General features: G+C 42.5%; 1 protein-coding gene across 1 annotated transcript in view; it reads left to right on the forward strand.

Annotated features, from left to right (window-relative positions):
* The first annotated feature begins 15,941 nt into the window (after positions 1-15,941).
* LOC128692174 (inactive hydroxysteroid dehydrogenase-like protein 1) overlaps positions 15,942-16,995 on the forward strand; it is a 90,178-nt gene continuing 89,124 nt past the window's right edge. Inside the window, exon 1 of the mRNA XM_070085244.1 lies at positions 15,942-16,255. Coding sequence (XP_069941345.1) covers positions 16,072-16,255 — 184 coding nt within the window. The 5' untranslated portion in view covers positions 15,942-16,071. The remainder of the gene's footprint in view (positions 16,256-16,995) is intronic.

Raw genomic sequence — 16,995 nt, forward strand, 5'->3', positions numbered from 1 at the left:
GATGATTCAACGAAGATTGCTCTTGCAACTGTTGTTCAGGGAGCACTGGAAGTAAAATTCAACACCATATTGTCACTGAAAGAAGCATTCATTGTTGTGTGTCACGATGATGCTGAAGCAGAGAAGCTACTCACTACAGAAGCCATCACTACTCTTACTACTCAAGGGTTTACTGGTACGTCATCTCCTGCCCTCAGGGCAAGGAAATCAGTATTCCTAAAAAAAACTGGACAAGATTCTGACGTCTCAAACACCTGCTGAACTCAAGTCATCCATCGAGACGCAAAATACTTGGGCTACTGTTGACAGCATTACAAAAATCCCAAATGCAACGTCCATGATCAAGGTCACCTTCACCGACGTGAACATGGCTGCCACTGCACTGAACGAAGGTCTTGCTGTCTACTACTACTACATCAGCCCTACCTACATTGAAGCAGAGAGATATCACTACATCCAACATTGCTGGAACTGTTATTCATACCATCACACCACCAAAGCATGTCCAGTAAAAGACAAGAAGTTCTGCACTACATGTGGTAGTGAGGGACACGCCTTCAGTTCCTGCACCGCTGCTGCTCCAACACAACCAGCGTGCTTAAACTGCAAGAGTAATGATCACCATACACTGGCAGCAAAATGTCCTACAAGAAAGGATATTATGAAGAAAGCACAAGATGCAGCAAAGAAAAACCCTACTAGCAACACTCCAACGTATGCAGCAATTGCAAAAATACAAGCAGACACTACAAAATTACTTCAAGCATCTACTCAGCCCGCCTCCACCACCACCACTACCATCACTCCTCCAACATGTGACGTAACGAAGATTCACTACTGTCTACTATACGCTCATATGCAAAACATGGCTGTACCTGGATCATTTAACTCTACCATCAACGAGTTATTTGCATTAAATAACATGCCTTCATTTACATTTCCAGCATCTCCACCTTCTGAAGAAATTCTCAGATTCACCAAAAACTTAATCGCCAACTCTTCTGCAGAAGTTCCATCAACACCACCAACTAGTGACGTCAGTCCAACAACGACCAATGAGAAGCCTCCACCGCCACCACCTCTCACTGAATCCAATCCACCAGAAACATCTTCTAATTCGTCTACTGAAGTTGAAAACGAAGCAACACCACCTTCCTCTACTCCACCACCGCCTTCTCTACTTAGCTCACGTCGATTACCTGGAACACCATGGGTTAAACACAAAGGACTCATATTCTACACTACGAGGCTGTACCCTGCAAGCATGACTCGCCTAGCACTCATCCAACATCTCCAAGACAACACTGTATCGTACCAAAGCGAAGAAAGACCATTCCCTACCTACAACCAGATACTCCACCAACTCCAAACCAACGAATACTACTACAGCTCTCCCATAAGTGTGATACAACTCTCCCGAAAACAATTTACCGCACTGATAAACGGTTTAAGACCATAACCAACTCATCCTGCTTACTGCCTTCTGACACTCCCAGCTCCTACCACTGCCTTCGCCATCCTCTCCTAGTGAGCCAAGCAATGACATCAGTCAAGCCTCTCTATCTACGTCTCCAGTACTTTTGTACCACATGTCCCAAAGTGGTTGGGCCACTTGCCTTGATTCCTCCTCTTCCCCTCCTCCCCATCCTTTTCCAGTTATTTCCATCCTTCCATATCCTTCTTCCTTCCCATCTTACGACAGATCTCGTCGTCCTCGATTCGGATTCGGATTTGTGACTCATCCGAGTCTTCAGCTTCCAGTTGTGATTTCCTTGTTGCTGCGTCCTGTCTCTGAAACATCCTATCCCTATCTACCTCGTCAGTATTTTATATATCGTTATCATGTCCTCCTGTCTCTCCTGTCCTCTAGTGTAGTCAGGTCGATTTCATTTAACCTCTTATCGTATAACATACCCCTTAGCTCCGGGACTAGTCTTGTTTCAAATCTTTGCACTTTCTCTAAATTCTTGACTGGTCCAAAACATCCATGCATGAAAACCTTTCGTCTCATATTAGAAAAAATTAGAGAACGCTTCTGAAGAAATTTTGAAACTGATTAATTTTATGAGCCAAAATATTGATGAGAGTGATTACCACTTAAACGAGTATGAATTAGATAATGCACTAACTAAAGGTCAACCAACTGCTCCTGGAGAGGATGGTATAACCTATCATATTCTCAGAACTCTAAGACACGTGTCTGATAATCCTTTGTTGGCACTGTATAATACCAGTTACATTGAGGGAGTTCTTCCTACTTCCTGGACCAGAATGATACTACAGAATCACACACCAAATTTCCCTCTGCCTCTATGGGATCATGAAAGGTAAAAGTGTGCAGAATCGTATTTCCACCTTTCTCACTGCACACATCTCTACTAGTTTTACCACATTTCTTGATCTAAAATCTGCATTTGATATTGCGAACAGAACCGTTATACTACATGAGCTAGCGAAAATGAATATTGGTGGTAGCTTACTCTGCTGGATAATAGGATACCTGTCAAATAGAGTATCCTCTGTCCTCTATAAAGGCTTTAGAAGTGAGTCTAAAGAAATGTCCCTAGGTACACTGCAGTTCTCAGTCCCATGCTATTTAATATTCTGATTAATGCTCTTCTAAATGCTCTACCTGCCTCACCTAAACATATAGTTATAAGCTATGCTGATGACATCATGATCCATGCAACAGGGCATAAGAAGATGAGTACCATTCTTAATGAAGTTCAAGCAATTTGTAATCGACTAGGCCTCATAATATCTTCCTCTAAAATAAAGATATTAATAAGCAAACGATATTCCCCACCCATGTATTTATAGGGTGAAAACATTAGCTACGTTAAACTTACAGACACCTTGGTGTAGATGTACCCTTTAACAAATCCACTATACCACAACTAAATAAGAAATACAAAGATAGGCTGAATGCTCTCAAAGCTGTTGCTGGCTACAACCACAACTATGGTGCTAATGTGAGAATCGTGAGAATGATGTACATAGTCTATGATAGGTCCTTAACTGATTATGCTGCTCCCATGTTGATATTAGCTAGAGAAAGTTCTCTCCGACCCATGGAGTTAATGCAAAATGAAGCTCTCAATTATTCTTGGCTGTCCCAAATCTACAAAGGTTCTTAATATGAGGAAGGAGCTTGGTATTTCTAGTATCAGTGATAGGATTGTTGAGATTAACACTGTACTCAGTATTAGAATGTTAAGAAATGAACCAGACGCTGTCACAATGAATCTTACTAAGTGTCTAGAAGTAAATACACACAGATCTAAATGGATTGAGAAAACGTGCAATTACATTAAGTTTTATAACCTGCATGAACTGTATCACTGTAGACAACAAGAGCATTTCACCCCTCCATGGAAGATGTGTTCATTTCATATCACATACCTGCAAGTCCCAAGAAGCTCATTGCTAGTAATCCCTTCCTTAAATCACTTGAAGCAATTGCTCAAGAAGAAATTCTCGCCTGGCTGGTAGTAATAAGTTATCACAAGTTATATACACTGATGGATCTAAACAGGAGTCTTCTGGCAGGGCTGCATCTGCTCTTGTTGCCACCTCCCTTGTAAGAACGATAAATTTTTTTGAACCTGGCATAAGAATTAACAACTGGGCGTCTACACTGCACTCTGAATTGTTTGAAATCCTAATGGCGCTAAAGCTAACTTATGACACTGAGCTTGACTCTATCATCATTACTGATTCTAAGTCATCACTGAATGCTCTTGACTCATATAATGACTCCAACAACATGCTCATTGGAAAAGCCAGGTTGCTATGGATCCCATCACACATTGGATTACCCCTTTATGATAAAGTTGATATGGTAACCAAGAAGAGTACCCAGAAGGAGAATGTAGAATATAACTTTGGTATATCTATGTCTAGCATTAGGAATAATGTTAGGAGAAAAGTAAATATTGAAAATGATTGTTATAGGAATGCAGTTAGAAGCCTGAGTAGATCTATAACTCACTGTGATAACATGAACATAGATAAGTATGTTAATGGAGCAACTTGCAATGTGAACAGACTGACTGATGTTGTAGTGGCCAGACTTAGGCTTGGTTACAAGTACTTCTGGCAGTTTGGGAGACACACAGATGATGATCAAACTAAATGCAAATTATATGATCAGGCATATGGTCACTGTCTTGAACACTATGTGCTTAATTGTCCACTTATTGAGGAATACAACGACAGACAGTATAATAGCCTGTGACATGTCAAGACATCTTATTAGTTTACCTGGAGTTTACCTGGAGAGAGTTTCGGGGGTCAACGCCCCCGCGGCCCGGTCTGTGACCAGGCCTCCTGGTGGATCAGCGCCTGATCAACCAGGCTGTTGCTGCTGGCTGCACGCAAACCAACGTACGAGCCACAGCCCGGCTGATCAGGAACTGACTTTAGGTGCTTGTCCAGTGCCAGCTTGAAGACTGCCAGGGGTCTGTTGGTAATCCCCCTTATGTGTGCTGGGAGGCAGTTGAACAGTCTCGGGCCCCTGACACTTATTGTATGGTCTCTTAACGTGCTAGTGACACCCCTGCTTTTCATTGGGGGGATGGTGCATCGTCTGCCAAGTCTTTTGCTTTCGTAGTGAGTGATTTTCGTGTGCAAGTTCGGTACTAGTCCCTCTAGGATTTTCCAGGTGTATATAATCATGTATCTCTCCCTCCTGCGTTCCAGGAAATACAGGTTTAGAAACCTCAAGCGCTCCCAGTAATTGAGGTGTTTTATCTCCGTTATGTGCGCCGTGAAAGTTCTCTGTACATTTTCTATGTCGGCAATTTCACCTGCCTTGAAAGGTGCTGTTAGAGTGCAGCAATATTCCAGCCTAGATAGAACAAGTGACCTGAAGAGTGTCATCATGGGCTTGGCCTCCCTAGTTTTGAAGGTTCTCATTATCCATCCTGTCATTTTTCTAGCAGATGCGATTGATACAATGTTATGGTCCTTGAAGGTGAGATCCTCCGACATAATCACTCCCAGGTCTTTGACGTTGGTGTTTCGCTCTATTTCGTGGCCAGAATTTGTTTTGTACTCTGATGAAGATTTAATTTCCTCATGTTTACCATATCTGAGTAATTGAAATTTCTCATCGTTGAACTTCATATTGTTTTCTGCAGCCCACTGAAAGATTTGGTTGATGTCCGCCTGGAGCCTTGCAGTGTCTGCAATGGAAGACACTGTCATGCAGATTCGGGTGTCATCTGCAAAGGAAGACACGGTGCTGTGGCTGACATCCTTGTCTATGTCGGATATGAGGATGAGGAACAAGATGGGAGCTAGTACTGTGCCTTGTGGAACAGAGCTTTTCACCGTAGCTGCCTCGGACTTTACTCTGTTGAAGACTACTCTCTGTGTTCTGTTAGTGAGGAAATTATAGATCCATCGACCGACTTTTCCTGTTATTCCTTTAGCGCACATTTTGTGCGCTATTACGCCATGGTCACACTTGTCGAAGGCTTTTGCAAAGTCTGTATATATTACATCTGCATTCTTTTTGTCTTCTAGTGCATTTAGGACCTTGTCGTAGTGATCCAGTAGCTGAGACAGACAGGAGCGACCTGTTCTAAACCCATGTTGCCCTGGGTTGTGTAACTGATGGGTTTCTAGATGGGTGGTGATCTTGCTTCTTAGGACCCTTTCAAAGATTTTTATGATATGGGATGTTAGTGCTATTGGTCTGTAGTTCTTTGCTGTTGCTTTACTGCCCCCTTTGTGGAGTGGGGCTATGTCTGTTGTTTTTAGTAACTGAGGGACGACCCCCGTGTCCATGCTCCCTCTCCAAAGGATGGAAAAGGCTCGTGATAGGGGCTTCTTGCAGTTCTTGATGAACACAGAGTTCCATGAGTCTGGCCCTGGGGCAGAGTGCATGGGCATGTCATTTATCGCCTGTTCGAAGTCATTTGGCGTCAGGATAACATCGGATAGGCTTGTGTTAATCAAATTTTGTGGCTCTCTCATAAAAAATTCATTTTGATCTTCGACTCTCAGTCTGGTTAGCGGCTTGCTAAAAACTGAGTCATATTGGGACTTGAGTAGCTCACTCATTTCCTTGCTGTCATCTGTGTAGGACCCATCTTGTTTAAGTAGGGGCCCAATACTGGGCGTTGTTCTCGATTTTGATTTGGCATAGGAGAAGAAATACTTTGGGTTTCTTTCGATTTCATTTATAGCTTTTAGTTCTTCCCGCGATTCCTGACTCCTAAAGGATTCTTTTAGCTTAAGTTCGATGCTTGCTATTTCTCTGACCAGTGTCTCCCTGCGCATTTCAGATATATTGACCTCTTTTAGCCGCTCTGTTATTCTTTTCCGTCGCCTGTAAAGGGAGCGCCTGTCTCTTTCTATTTTACATCTACTCCTCCTTTTTCTTAGAGGAATAAGCCTTGTGCATACATCGAGTGCCACCGAGTTAATCTGTTCTAGGCATAAGTTTGGGTCTGTGTTGCTTAGTATATCTTCCCAGCTTATATCGGTTAGGACTTGGTTTACTTGGTCCCACTTTATGTTTTTGTTATTGAAGTTGAATTTGGTGAATGCTCCCTCGTGACTAGTCTCATTTTGTCGGTCTGGGGCTCCTCGCATACATGTCTGAACCTCAATTATGTTGTGATCTGAGTATATTGTTTTTGATATGGTGACATTTCTTATCAGATCATCATTGTTAGTGAATATGAGGTCTAGTGTATTCTCCAGTCTAGTAGGCTCTATTATTTGCTGGTTTAAATTGAATTTTGTGCAGAGATTTAAAAGCTCGTGTGAGTGTGAGTTTTCATCAGAGCTGCCTCCTGGTGTTATTACTGCAACAATATTATTTGCTATATTCCTCCATTTTAGGTGCCTTAAGTTGAAATCCCCCAGGAGCAAGATGTTGGGTGCAGGAGCTGGAAGATTTTCCAGACAGTGGTCAATTTTTAACAGCTGTTCCTGGAATTGCTGGGATGTTGCATCCGGAGGCTTGTAGACTACCACAATGACTAGGTTTTGGTTCTCGACCTTTACTGCTAAAACTTCCACTACGTCATTTGAGGCATTAAGCAGTTCTGTGCAAACAAGTGACTCTGCAATGTACAGGCCAACCCCCCCCTTTTGCCTGTTCACTCTGTCACATCTGTATAGGTTGTAACCTGGGATCCATATTTCATTGTCCAAGTGATCCTTTATGTGGGTCTCAGTGAAAGCCGCGAACATTGCCTTTGCCTCTGCAAGCAGTCCACGGATGAAAGGTATTTTGTTGTTTGTTGCTGGCTTTAGACCCTGTATATTTGCAAAGAAGAATGTTATCGGACTGGTGGTATTGTTGGTACTGGGGGGGGATTTTTTTTCCGGCATTAGTATCTGTATCTGTTGGTTTGGAGTGGAGGCCATCGACTGTGGTTCCACTCCAGGAATGACTGGATTTGGTGTACGATTTCTGCCATTTCCTGCCAGTTTTTTTTCCTTCCTGGCACTAAAAAACCTCTCCCTCTTGAGTGGCTGTGGCTACCCAGGTTTTCCCATGGCCTGGATGTTTTGTATCTTTTTGTCCCCTTTAGATGGTATGCCTGGCAATTTAAGTTATAGCACAGTCTTTCCTGTACTGAAGAGGTACACATTTCAGGGTGAAAAAGCTTACAGGAAGGGAGTTTGCATTTTCCTGTTGTCATATGGGCATGGCATTTTCTAGGGTGGTCATAGTTGCACGTCCCATCTGTTTTTCCAGATTTCCCATGCCAGCAGATACCAAGTGCATAGTATGTGCACAGGCTTGGTTTCCGCTTGCCTTGGGTTTCTGTGACTGTATTCCCTGTTGGTGCATGTTTCCCTGTCTTACTTCTATCCTCCCTAGCACCAACAATGGAGCTCCCACCAGTTGTTTTTGGTAATTTATCCTCACTATTGCTATTGGAGTCCTCTTGTTTGCTATTTCCTGCGGTATTTCTAGTTTGCAATATTGGTTTTATCTTATCTTTGACTACACTTGTTTCCCTACTATGGCTCCTATCCCCTATGAGGTCATTTATATGTATTCCTTCCTGCGTATAATTCCCGACTACCTGGACAAAATCTCCAGCTTCACCATTACTGTCTCCCAGGACAGTATCTCCAGCTTCACCATTTCTGTCTCCCAGGACAGCACCTCCAGCTTCACCATTACTGTCTCCCAGGACAGCACCTCCAGCTTCACCATTACTGTCTCCCAGGACAGCACCTCCAGCTTTACTATTACTGTCTCCCAGGACATCACCTCCAGCCTTACAGTTTGTGACTACATGGCCAGTATCAAGGGCAGTACCATTCAGCCCAGACTTTTTATGTTCCCATCTGTTGTAGAAAGCTTCCAGGTTTTCTATGAAAGCAGCTTTGATGTTGTCCTCTTTTAATACCCTTGTGATTTTAGTCCACAGATTTTCCTCATTTGGGCATACCCAGAAACACTTCTCTGTTTTAATACTGCTTGTAGCTAGTTCTGGGATATCTGCACAAGGGACGTGACACCAATTTCCACAAAAATGACAATTTATCCATGTGGAGGCCCGTTTGTTTGACTGACCACAGACTACACACAGCTTCATAATGATTTGAATGGTTGATTTACTGCAATTCTACTAGCAACCTCTTGAATATTATATTAATAACCTTAAATGAAGCTCTAGCTATTTGTATTTCTGTTTCTAACTCTTTTTGTATATTGGACAGCTTACCGTCACGTTCCTGATTTTTAATGTTTGTGTTTATAAGGGCGCCTACACCCCATCCGTTTACAGTCTGCTTTATTGTCCAACGAAACTGTTTGAAACCAGTCCCGGGTTCAGGCCAGTCAAGGGTTCGGACCAGTCAAGGGTTCAGACCAGACAAGGGTTCGGACCAGTCAAGGGTTTGGACCAGTCGATCTGCTCTGATCAGTGGGTCACTTATTTAAAACATACTGGTCGGTGATTTGAGCTAACACATGAAGGATCTACTGGAAATTATCTACCCGAGTAATATGTGATTTGACTGATACAAAAGTATAACTTGCGTGTTGAAGAGCCGGTGATATCTGGCAGCTCCTACAATGACGAACGGTCACCTCCTTGTTTATCAATCGCTGTATCTGGCTTTTCTATTTTTTTTTTTTCCGTCTCCACCGCAATAAATGCTATATTATCACTATAGTTGACTGGTGCAAATTTTGGAGGAAGGACGCTTTTTCTGTAGTAATAATTGCTTCTCGTTGTGTATATTGCGACCGCTGGTAACTACAGGTTATATGAAATTCACAGTAACGTCTCGTATTTCAAGAAAAGAAACTAATGAAAGTCACTCCACTCCACTAAGTACCATTATAATACTGGTTAGTTGCTACTACAACACTGTATTCTGCTATTCACTGGTATCACTAGATTATATGCGAGTACACTAGCAGGCCAGGAAGATTATTAAAAACAGCTGACCTGTGGTAAGTTTCTGGCGACTTCTGGCACCTTCCTCTATAGGCTTATCCCTTCATTTACAAATTCACCTGTTTTCAAATGACACTTTAGCCTTTATCATCAATATACTAGGGAGCCACTGTAGTATACACTATACACTATGTATACTCAATGATATCAGGGAGACTTTCTTTCCTCTGACATGAAAAGTTCAATTATTATTATTTTTTTCCACACGGGACATAGGCCTATGATTCCCCTCTGGCAGTAAACTCTGCTACGCAGTGCACACTAATTCTCCTTTTTTGACTCAGTATATAATGTTTTCCGCCCAAGATTGGTTCCAGGCGCTAGAGGGATGTATCGTATAGGATTGATGACACAAATTAAAGTTCTAGCACGTAAGAGCGACCGTGAAAACACGAGAAAACCGGGAGCACAACGAGGCACGCTGACACGCTGGCACCCTAGCCTGTACTCTGTGCGGTCTTCTTTGATCTTCCCCAATCTTCATGACTTAGCACTTGGTGGGGTTAAACTCCAGGACCCAGACTTGCAGTCTGTTCGGATCCCTTTGTCCACATCCGTGTGTGTGTGTGTGTGTGTGTGTGTGTGTGTGTGTGTGTGTGTGTGTGTGTGTGTGTGTGTGAGAGAGGGAGAGAGAGAGAGAGAGAGAGAGAGAGAGAGAGAGAGAGAGAGAGAGAGAGAGAGAGAGAGAGAGAGAGAGAGAGAGAGAGAGAGAGAGTCTCTAGAGAGAGAGAGAGAGAGAGAGAGAGAGAGGACAGCGAGAAGCAAGCTTCTATACCACAAGACGGGCAGAAAGCAGCAACTTCACTCTGGTTGTACCTTACTCCAGAACATCACTTCATCTGAGATCATTTATCCCCAGGATGACTTGAGTCTGGGACACATTCGTACAATATTATAATGTCAACGAGATAAAGTCAGCTGATCAAATGAAAATGCTGGCCCACAGATGGCTCCAACATCATCCTGTTCCCTACTTATATGTTTCATAACAATAAAAATACTTGTATGTTTCATAACAATAAAAATACTTGTATGTTTCATAACAATAAAAATGCTTTCAAATGAGCTGATGTAAGTAACAGCTCTTAGCTTGTCAAAAAAGCTAGGGATCCTTAACCTAATCTTGTCAAACCCTGTGTAAGAGAGAGAGAGAGAGATAGATAGATAGATAGAGAGAAAGAGAGAGAGAGAGAGAGAGAGAGAGAGAGAGAGAGAGAGAGAGAGAGAGAGAGAGAGAGAGAGAGAGAGAGAGAGAGAGAGAGAGAGAGAGAGAGAGAGAGAGATTTCCTGTCATTGTCATGAAAAAGGATGATGCTAATAAGGTCATACAAAAGCCATACAAGGCCACACAAGTCCCACAAGTTCACACTAGGTCACAGAAGTTCAGAGGGGGCCACATAAGTTCACATAAAGTCCCACAAGTTCGAACAAGGTCACAAGTTCACACAAGGTCACAAAAGTTTACACAGTGCTTAAAAAGTTCACACAAGGCCATGCAAGTGCCTACAAGTCCCACAATGTCACAAAAGGTCACATAAGTTCACACAATGTCCCGCAAGTTCACACAAACCCACACAGGTTCACACAAGCTCATACAAGTTCACACAAACCCATACATATTCACACAAATTTATACAAGACCACATAACACTACATACCGACATAAATCCCACTCAAAAGTCTGTGAAATAATAGTTTAGTTATTCCTTGAAATATTCAGATCTTTTATTTTCTCTGATGCGAGTTAGCGTCGCTATGAAGAACTTGTAATTATTTCTCAATATTTTGTTTAATTTAATGGTGGAAACTAAATATAGAAATACTCAAATAACCTGAAAAATATGTTCCTAATATAACAGATAATTCTCCTGGGCCCTAAAATAGATAAAATATAGCATGCATTATGAGTATAAGAAATATTAGGTAAGTAGGTACCTAGGTGTTAAAATATAATATCTTTATTTACTACAAGTACATGTACAAGGTATACAGTCCTAGCTGACATTAATGACATACTACTATATAGAAAGCTCCTTGTTATGCTGAGCATCTCGCGCAAATAAGGTCAGTGTCCCAGGATGCGACCCACACCAGTTGACTAACACCCAGGTACCCATTTTACTGATGGGTGAACATAGACAACAGGTGTAAAGAAACACGCCCAATGTTTCTACCCTGGCTGGGAATCGAACCCAGACCCTCACCGCGTGAAGCGAGAGCTTTAGCCACCAGATAAATATCTGGAGTATACCTGGAGAGCGTTCCGGGTGTCAACGCCCCCCGCGGCCCGGTCTGTGACCAGGCCTCATGGTGACTCAGGGTCTGATCAACCAGGCTCTTACTGCTGGCCGCACGTAATCCAACGTACGAACCACAACTTGCCTGATCAGGTACTGACTTTAGGTACCTGTCCAGCTCCTGCTTGAAGACAGCCAGGGGTCTATTGGTAATCCCCCTTATGTATGCTGGGAGGCAGTTAAGCAGTCTTGGGCCCCTGACACTTGTTGTATTGTCTCTTAACGTGCTAGTGACACCCCTGCTTTTCATTGGGGGGATGCTGCATCGTCTGCCGAGTCTTTTGCTTTCGTAGGGAGTGATTTTTGTGTGCAAGTTTGGTACTAGTCCCTCTTGGATTTTCCAGGTGTATATAATCATGTATCTCTCCCGCCTGCGTTCCAGGGAGTACAGTTCAGGAACTTCAAGTGCTCCCAGTAATTGAGGTGTTTTATCTCTGTTATGCGCACCGTGAAGGTTCTCTGTACATTTTCTAGGTCAGCAATTTCACCTGCCTTGAAAGGTGCTGTTAGTGTGCAGCAATATTCCAGCCTAGATAGAACAAGCGACCTGAAGAGTGTCATCATGGGCTTGGCATCCCTAGTTTTGAAGGTTCTTATTATCCATCCTGTCATTTTTTTGAGCAGATGCGATTGATACAATTTTATGGTCTTTGAAGGTGAGATCTTCTGACATGATCAGCCCCAGGTCTTTGGCATTAGTTTTTCGCTCTGTTGTGTGGTTGGAATTTGTTTTATACTCCGATGAAAATTTAATTTCTTGACATTTTCCATATCGGAGTAATTAGAATTTCTTATCATTGAAGTTCATGTTGTTTTCTGCAGACCATTTAAAGATTTGGTTGATGTCCTCCTGTAGCCTTGCAGTGTCTTCAGTGGAGGACACTGTCATGCAAATTCGGGTGTCATCTGCAAAGGAAGACACGGTGCCGTGGCTTATATTCCTGTCTATGTCCGATATGAGGATGAGGAACAAGATGGTAGGGGGTTGAGTCCTGTGCCTTGTGGAACAGAGCTTTTCACCGAAGTCGCCTCAGACTTTACTCTGCTGACTACTACTCTTTGTGTTCTATTTTTTAGGAAATTATAGATCCATCTACCGGCTTTTCCTGTTATTCCTTTATCACGCATTTTGTGAGCTATTACACTATGGTCACACTTGTCGAAGACTTTTGCAAAGTCTGTGTATATTACATCTGCATTCTGTTTGTCTTCTAGAGCATCCAGGACCTTGTCGTAGTGGTCCAGTAGTTGGGACAGACATGAGGGACCTGCTCTAAATTCATGCTGCCCTGAGCTGTGTAACTGATGGGTATCTAGATGGGTGGTGATCTTGCTTCATAGAACCCTTTCAAAGATTTTTATGATATGGGACGTTAGCGCTATCTGTCTGTAGCTCTTTGTTATTGCTTTACTGCCCCCTTTGTGAAGCGGGGCTATGTCTGTTGTTTTTAGTAACTGTGGGACGACCCCCGTGTCCATGCTCCATCTCCACAGGATGTTAAAAGCACGTGATAGGGGCTTCTTGCAGTTCTTGATGAACACGGAGTTCCATGAATCTGGGCCTGGGGCAGAGTGCATGGGCATGTTATTTATGGCCTTTTCGAAATCATTTGGCGTCAGGATAATATCAGATAGATGTGTGTCTACCAAATTCTGTCTCTCTCTCATAAAAAATTCGTTTAGGTCTTCGACTCTCAGTCTGGTTAGTGGCTCGCTAAAAATCGAGTCACATTAAGACTTGAATAGCTCACTCATTTCCTTGCTGTCATCTGTGTAGAACCCATCCCGTTTTAGTAGCGGTCCAATACTGGATGTTGTTCTAGATTTTGATTTGGCCCTGGTTGTCTTCAAGAAGGCACTGGACAGGCACCTAAAGTCAGTACCTGACCAACCGGGCTGTGGTTCGTACGTCTGCTTGCGTGCGGCCAGCAGTAACAGCCTGGTTGATCAGACCCTGATCCACCATGAGACCTGGTCTCAGACCGGGCCGCGGGGGCGTTGACCCCCGAAACCCACTCCAGGTAAACTCCAGGCATAAGAAAAGAAATACTTTGGGTTTCTTTCAGTTTCATTTATGGCTTCTAGTGCTTCACGCGTTTCTTGACTCCTGTAAGATTCCTTTAGCTTTAGTTCGATGTTTGCTATTTCTCTGACCAGTGTCCCCTCAAGGAAGGTTCCTTGATGTTATGTAAAGTAAAAGGACACAAGTGCAACTAACGTGACATTTATTGTGGCAACGTTTCGCTCTCCAGGAGCTTTATCAAGCCAATACGTATTGGCTTGATAAAGCTCCTGGAGAGCGAAACGTTGCCACAATAAATGTCACGTTAGTTGCACTTGTGTCCTTTTACTTTACATATTGTCGGTAATTCTACCAACTTTATTACATTCCTTGATGTTGGTGAGGGGCTCTTGATTTAGGGAATTGGATCTGTGCTCCAGTTCCCCGAATTAAGCCTGAATGCCTTCCACATCCCCCCCCCAGGAGCTGTATAATCTTCCGGGTTTAGCGCTTCCCCCTTGATTATAATAATAATCTGACCAGTGTCTCCCTACGTATTGCAGATAAATTGTCCTCTTGTAGCCGCTCTGTTATTCGTTGCCTTCGCTTGTATAAGGAGTGCCTTTCTCTTTCTAGTTTACAACTTCTCCTTTTCCTTAAGCCTTAAGGGAATAAGCCTTGAGCATACCTCAAGTGCCACAGAGTTAATTTGTTCTAGACATAGGGTAGGATCTGTGTTGCTTAGTCTATCTTCCCAGTTTATATCATTTAGGACTTGGTTTACTTGGTCCCACCTTATATTTTTGTTAATGAAGTTGAATTTGGTGAAGGCTCCCATCGTACCTCTGTAATCTTTTGACTACCGCCCACAGGATGGGTATGGGGTGCATAATATATATTAAACTAACTCCCTCGTGACTGATCATATTTTGCCAGTCTGGGGCTCCCCACATACATGTCTGGACCTCTATTATGTTGTAATCTGAGTATATTGTTTATGATATGATGACATTTCGTATCAGATCATCATTGTCAGTGAAGATGAGGTCCAGCGTATTCTCTAATTTTGTAGGCTCTATTATTTGCTGGTTTAAGGTGAATTTGGTGCAGAGATTTAAATGCACATGTATGTGCGAGTTTTCATCTGAGTTGCCTCCTGGTGTTATCTGTGCTACATTATTTGCTATATTCCTCAATTTTAGGTGCCTTAGGTTGAAGTCCTCCAGGAGCAAGATGTAGCAGGCAGGAGCTGTAAGATTTTCCTGACAGTGGTCAATTTTCAAATGCTGTTCCTGGAATTGTTGAGACGTTGCATCCAGAGGCTTGTATACAACCACAATGACCAGGTTATAGATGGTTCAAAAACCCACAAGTTGAAGAGTGAGACACTAATGCAACATACGGGAATCTTCATTGAAGAAACGTTTTCTCCACACGGTGGCTTCAACTGATGAAGCCACTGTGTGGCGAAACGTTTCATCAATAAATATTTCCATATGTTGCGTGTCTCAGTCTTCACCTAGGTGTTAGTCGACTGGTGTGGGTCGCATCCTGGGGACAAAGTTAACCTAATTTGCCCGAAATCCTCTGCATAACCAGGGCCTTTCCATATAGTATGTCACTGATGTCAACTAGATACTTGTAGAAATGGAGATTATTTTTATTATATTATTATATAGTGAACTCATTGCTCTGTGTTTATATTATTTATATATACTATATGCAGTTTTAATGGCTCTCGTGTAGTCAATTGGATACAAGTAATGCTCAGTAATGGGGAGAGGTTTGTTATTATATACTGTATAGTCCTTGTGGCTTAGCGCTTCTTTTTGATTATAATAATTATAATAATTGTTATTATATATAAACTCAGTGTTACCTCCATCTTTTGGTGAGAGATATAACTAATACATTGTAAGGAATTGCTATGTGGTTCCCTACACTGAAGTGAGTCATGGTTATGCAGGGCTTTTGATTCAAGGCATTGGAGCTACTTTTTCCTAGGATCAAATCTGATGTGTGACCCGTGACGAGTTTAGCCCTTCCACGTAAACTAAATTATTAGACACTCAGGCAAAGTGGCAAATACTTTCCATTTCCATTGAACAATGTAACTCCTGGAAGGATGTTAATAATGTATTTATGAGAAAAAGCTAAACCAGTAAGGATTATACAGCCCCTAGAGAATAGATAATTAGGTCTGACAGGAAACAGGGGAACTCTGGTGCCTCGGATTAAGAGATTCTGGGGAGTATGAAGGCGTGGCTTCCTTGAGGGTATCTGGTGTTCAATTCAACGTCAGTGTTCCAGCTGCCTGACTGAAGAGACCATGGCTTGTGAGGCTTTGCTGCCTGGCTTAGGCCAATTTGAGTACCTACTGACGGTGGTGGGGTTGGTGTACGTGGGGAAGGTGCTGCTGGAGTTGATCTGGTCTCTGGCGTGTGGCTTCAGAGCACATTTTTGGTCCAGGTTGTGGGATAAACGTCTTGTGGAGACCTACGGCAAGTGGGCAGGTAAGAGGCCACTTAACATAAAAAATCCAGGAAGTAGCTTTCTATCTTGGCTGCGTGACTCTATATGACATATGTTGCTCTGTCCCAGTCTCCCTTTATGGATATGTAGTAATTTTAGTGCTTAACTGCTCCTTAGCACAACACGTCTTGTTTCTTAGTTATGTTATACTCGAACTAAAATTATGTATTTTGTTGGTGGGGATTTTTGTCATTTGCCGTCTTGCAGTCCTATGACCTATATGCATTTCGCGCTTATGTAAACGAGTATTATAGTTGTCTACACAATAATAATTGCACTTATGTGCCCCTGTACCTAAATAAACTTTACAAATCATAGGCTTATGGGTGTCCCTCAAGGTGTGCCACCTGGGCCTTTTCTCCCTACTTCCCCGTAGGTTTTCTCTTTATGCCGGTGAAGGCCACTAAATTCAAGGAATTGAAGGTTCCCATCATTTCGCCCTTCCCCAGTGGAAATACGTAAGTCAAGAACCCCCAGTGGAAATAAGTGACTGTTTTTTTTTTTTTTTTTTTTTGGAGGGAGGGGTTATCCTAGGTAATTTACACTATGTATAATAATAATTGTATTTGTGTACCTGTGCCTAAATAAACTTAATTCTTTCCTGAAACCTAATTACCACCTATCTGCTTTATAATCCCAGTGGAAATAAGTCACTTTGTCTGATTTTTTGGGGGTTATCCTAGGTAATTTTTCTATTGCTAGGTATGATAATTGTACTTGT

Source organism: Cherax quadricarinatus, chromosome 15 (assembly GCF_038502225.1).
Source record: "Cherax quadricarinatus isolate ZL_2023a chromosome 15, ASM3850222v1, whole genome shotgun sequence".
In the NCBI taxonomy this organism is placed as follows: domain Eukaryota; kingdom Metazoa; phylum Arthropoda; class Malacostraca; order Decapoda; family Parastacidae; genus Cherax; species Cherax quadricarinatus.